General features: G+C 30.9%; 1 protein-coding gene across 1 annotated transcript; it reads left to right on the top strand.

Moving 5' to 3' along the window:
* The first annotated feature begins 2632 nt into the window (after positions 1-2632).
* Positions 2633-4983, top strand: OCT59_002139 (uncharacterized protein). The gene is made up of 2 exons (XM_025312357.2): positions 2633-4077; positions 4222-4983. Exons 1-2 carry the CDS (start codon positions 2718-2720, stop codon positions 4908-4910), a joined length of 2049 nt encoding a protein of 682 aa, XP_025189948.2. The 5' UTR covers positions 2633-2717; the 3' UTR covers positions 4911-4983.
* The last annotated feature ends 242 nt before the right edge of the window (positions 4984-5225 follow it).

The raw sequence follows: 5225 nt of genomic DNA, 5'->3' as shown, positions 1-5225 counted from the left end.
GCAGTAATTCTGGTAATACTTAGTTTAAATATTTGATGTTTTAAACATAAGAACATGTGTCAGAAATCAGAATCATTGTAGTAAGGAATATGCATCAGAGTTACTACTAGGAAACATGCACCAGAATTAGCGCATTTTACAGATGAGTAATATGTGCCAGAATTAATGCATATTACAGAAGCGTAACATGCGCCAGAATTAACGCATGTTACAGAAGCGTAACATGCGCCAGAATTAACGCATGTTACAGAAGCGTAACATGCGGCAAAATTAATGCATGTTACTCATTCGTAACATGCGCCCAAATTAGCGTATATTACGGATGAGTAACATGCACCAGAATTAACGCATATTACGGATGAGTAACATGCACCTGAATTAACGCATATTACAGAAGCGTAACATGCACCAGAATTAACGCATATTACGGATGAGTAACATGCACCTGAATTAACGCATATTACAGAAGCGTAACATGCACCAGAATTAATGCATATTACGGATGAGTAATATGCACCAGAATTAACGCATATTACAGAAGCGTAACATGCGCCTAAATTAGCGCATATTACAGATGAGTAACATGCACCAGAATTAACGCATATTACAGAAGCGTAACATGCGCCCAAATTAGCGCATATTACAAATGAGTAACATGTGCCAGAATTAACGCATATTACCCATCTGTAACATGCGTCTGAATCACTGCATGTTATGGATGGGTAACATGCGCCCAATTTATCGCATGTTACAGATGAATAACATGCGTCTGAATCACCGCATGTTACATCAGAGAACATGCGTTTGAATTAGCGCATATTACATAAAAGTAACGTGCGATGATATTAACGCATGTTACATCTGGATAACATGTACAGTAATTAACATATGTAATGTGTTCCAAAATTAACATGCCAAAATTGCGCATGTTGGGCCAGAATTAAAAATCAGGTCACGTGACATTAAATTATGGCTTATGGGCTGCCCATATAAGGTTATAACCTATGCATTTGTGACATAAATCGTAAGGTTATAACCTTTGATGATCACCCGAATGGGGTGAAAAAGATTTGTACATCACTAAAAAAGGACAAGATTTACGCCAAAGAAAAATTTTGTAAAACTAAACATAATGGGCTGAGATTTACATATTTATTAGTAAATAATTGCCCGAATTTGCTGATAAAAATTTTTTTTATTGTATGATACTTCCTTCTTCCTTAAAATGAAGTGGCATACCACTAACAGACAACAAAAAACTAATGATAATAAAGTATGCATAATTATCTTCCAAAGGCTAATTTTACAAAAGAAAGTCATCTGGAGCTTAAATTACGCAAGTAAGTTGCTGAAACACTAATTGTACCAAGGGTACAGTTGGGAGCATTGCATTAGACTGGAATAAGTACAGTGATTGCACATTTACACCACATAAAACACTTTGGATGGCCTAATCCAACTTCAAGCATGAAAAACTGGAAGTCAATATTGTTTTTCAAATGAATTACAGAAACTAGAACTATTGGAGCTGGTTTAAATGCACAAGAAAATGGTACTATTTTCTTGCATTAAAATGGCAAAACAATATGATCATGAAGTTTTTATATGTCACCTATTATTATGAACTACAGCCAATTGAAGGTGTTTAAGCAGTTGTAAAAGGTGAAATTGTAAGATCCTAAATTATTGCCTGTTTGAAATACACTTTTAAATGCATTAAAAAATGAAGTCAACTTAAAGATTATAATGAATTTTAGAAAAAAGTGCTTAAAATACCAAGGCATATTTTAGTATATTTTGAGGCTAACGAAAATGTCCAATTAATTAATAAAGAATCTAATAATTATAGTGAATCCGATGGTGATGCACAATTTGGTGTAATAATGATATTATAATATTTCCGAATATATACTAATAAGATTTATATAAAAAAAATGAAATTTAATTTATTAAAAAATTTTTTATTGACATTTATTTTGATGTACAAATCTTTTTGCACTGGACCATATTACTAATAAAGAGGCTTTGAATAGTTTAGAAAAAGTAATTCTTTATTTTAAAAATCCACCCGATGATATTACACAGAATTGAAATCTCTTAATATTTTAAAATCAAAAATTAACAAAAAAATTCAAGATAATGCAAAGAAGTTTACATTAGATAGTTATATGAACTTATGTTAAATACTTGAAATATGTAAATACATAATTGTTGATAAATAAAATTCAAAAAACTTTCGTTAAAAGAAACTTTTTTTTGTGCTAATATAAAGTTTACTATAAAGAGAACTTTCGATTTTGTAAATATTCGTTATAGTAAACAAAAATGACTGGAACCAAGGGTTCACTATAACGAGCTTTGACTGTAATACAGAGTTTCAAAAGATACACTGCAATAGTCCGACCGGTATTACATCTTTCGCTCTACATGCATACTGTATAGTTTGTATGATCGACATTTATCATATTTCAGTTTGGAATGGTCTAGACCGTTGTCACCGGGTGTGATGCTCACTGCGCATAAAATCAATGATCATCGTGGAACTATATTTTATTTACAAGTATAAAAAAGGTTAGATACCATTTAATGGGAACAATAGAAATAGGTTTGAATTGTTATGCGTAATTGCTTTACACAATACATGCACAATATATAAATAGTTTTTTTAAAGGGAAAAAATAAACATATCTCTTTTAAAAAAAATTATTCATGTCATAATGGTGGATATTAAAGAAGCCACCTGTTTAGCAGGAGATGTTGTAGGTTCATTTGTCCCCTTAATTGATGTTGCTACAACTACAATTAAAAAAATAATAGAAATTTGTGAAGCCGCGGACTATAACCAAAATATTTGCGATGTTTTAACAGTCAGGGTGAAAATAACCGGTGCTGCTTTGGAGTCATTACGACGTAGGAAACAAAAAAGAAAGGAAAATGATAAAGTATTTCATGACGCTTTTCATAAATTTATATATGTTTTGGAGGAAATTAAGAAATTTACTACGAAAATTTCGAAAATCCACGGGTTTAAAAGATACACAACGGCAATATCTGTTAAAGAAAAATTTATTAGACTTACAGATGAATACGATAAAGCAATGAATGATTTACACTTTACTATGGCTGTTGCTAATGATGAACAAAGGAGGATTGAAAAAGAAGCTTTAGAAGAGGACATTGTCGAATTTGAAGAATATCTTAAAACAATGGATAAAAAAGTTGATAACATTGATGGAAAAGTTGATAACATACTTGATGGAGTACAGTATATTCAAAATTGCATTAATGACAAAGTAGTTTTACATGGCGCAAAAAAGATTGATTCAATAGATTTAGTTTCCCCACCGCGACCAAATCCTGATGATGTCCGAAGCGGAGGAAGCTCTAATGTTGTAATAAGAAAAATTTTTAAAGGGCAAGAAGTTGCTTGTAAAAAAATTTCAAATACTGAAGAAGAAATGAAATCAAATCCAGACGTGCAGAAACATCTTAAAATCTTAACCATATTATCAGATTGTAATCATATTCTTAAATTTTATGGCGTTTCGAAAATTGGTATTGATAGTATGATGATTTTTGAATGGGCTGGACGTGGAACTTTGAGAGAGCTTTACGAAAAAAAAGATATTAATTGGCATTGTAAGGTTCGAATCGCTCTTAATATTTGTCGTGGGCTTGTATTTTTGCAACAGGCTGAAATTTTACATCATGACCTAAAATGTGAAAATATCTTAATGACACATACTCTAGAACCTAAAATTTATAAGTTCGATTCAGCACGTTATGATTATGGAAAAACCACTTCAGTAGGGAATAAGTTGGATGACACTGTGCGTTGGTTGGCACCGGAGAAATTAAGCAACGCTAATACTCGATATACAACACAATGTGAAATTTTTAGTTTTAGTATGTTACTTTGGGAACTTGTTTTCGAAAAAGTTCCGTATAAAAACATGGAAAAAATAGAAATGATTAGGGAACATGTGATTAAAGGAGGTAGAGAAATAATTAGATTTGGAAAATCAACTCCCGAAATTTCTAAGCTCCAAGAAGGTTATAGGAGAATTATTTATGACTGTAAGTATTATGAGATGTTATTTCAACTTTGTTTCGTTTGAGTTCATATTATTTAACTTAAAATATAGAAGTGCATGTTAGAAAGTAAAGTAATATAGAGCTAAATTTTATAAAATTTTCTAATCGATTTTATATATTTTATAGCTTGGAAACACAATCCACATGAACGTCTTTCTTTTTTGAAAATATTGGACATGTTAGAAGAATTACATAGTTCCATTAGCTGTATGTTTGATGACGATTTGCCAGATTTACTTCCTGATAAGAAATTAAATTTAGATGGAACAAAAGAAGATGATCTAGATGATGATTTAGAAATACCAGATGATGTTGATCCGAATATTTCAATAACATTGGATGAAGGCGTACTAGCTTTTAGGACAGGTGATCATCAAAAAGCATGGAAATGTTTTGAATATCATGCAAGTAATGATAATGTAACAGCAAAATTTTGGAAGGGTCGTTATTTATGGGAAGGATTACATGACGATGTGAAAGAACGCGAAGAAGGTAAAGCATTAATTAAAGAAGCTGCTGATAGAGGAAATCCTGATGCTCAATTACGTTATGCATTTATTTTATTAAAGAAACTTAAGCAAGGTGATAATCAAAAAATATTTATGGATTATATCACTAAATCTGCCATAGAAGGGGAAAATATCGCAGCACAATATCATTTGGGTGATATATACTATAAGGGAAAATGTGAAATTCCGGAGAACAAATCTGAAGGAATTAAGTGGTTAAGAAAAGCTGCTTTACGAAATTATAGTAAAGCCATCAAGTTTCTAAATGAATTAAAAATAGATATATATGGATTGGAAAATGAATGAATGTATTTAAAATGGATCAAATGTATCAGTTATGGTGTAAAAATTCAATAAATAATATTTATTTTCTTTTTAATATAAGCAATGTAACCAGTGAAAGCTTTAACCCTTTAAAAGCCTGGAACTCGAAAATATATAAATTATTTGAATTATTAGAAAGAAAAAATTAAAAAAAAAACGCCATTTTGCCCCAATCACATTACGATACGTAATTCAATTCATATAAATGTTCGAATAATTCATTTAAATAAGGTCTTGACCGAAATCACAATAAAACTACATAATATCTCACGAGTCAATAAAGCGCGCCAGTATTTA

The sequence above is a fragment of the Rhizophagus irregularis genome, chromosome 10, assembly GCF_026210795.1.
Source record: "Rhizophagus irregularis chromosome 10, complete sequence".
Lineage (NCBI taxonomy): Eukaryota > Fungi > Glomeromycota > Glomeromycetes > Glomerales > Glomeraceae > Rhizophagus > Rhizophagus irregularis.
The sequence above is the reverse complement of the archived record's forward strand: the minus strand, read 5'-3'. Positions and strand labels throughout refer to the sequence as shown.

Bases quoted from the DNA above. Each gene is read 5' to 3' on its own strand.
- OCT59_002139 (XM_025312357.2), top strand. From the start codon at position 2,718: ATGGTGGATATTAAAGAAGCCACCTGTTTAGCAGGAGATGTTGTAGGT. The intron at 4,078-4,221 runs GTAAGTATTATG...TATATTTTATAG, and splicing joins TAGGAGAATTATTTATGACT to CTTGGAAACACAATCCACAT.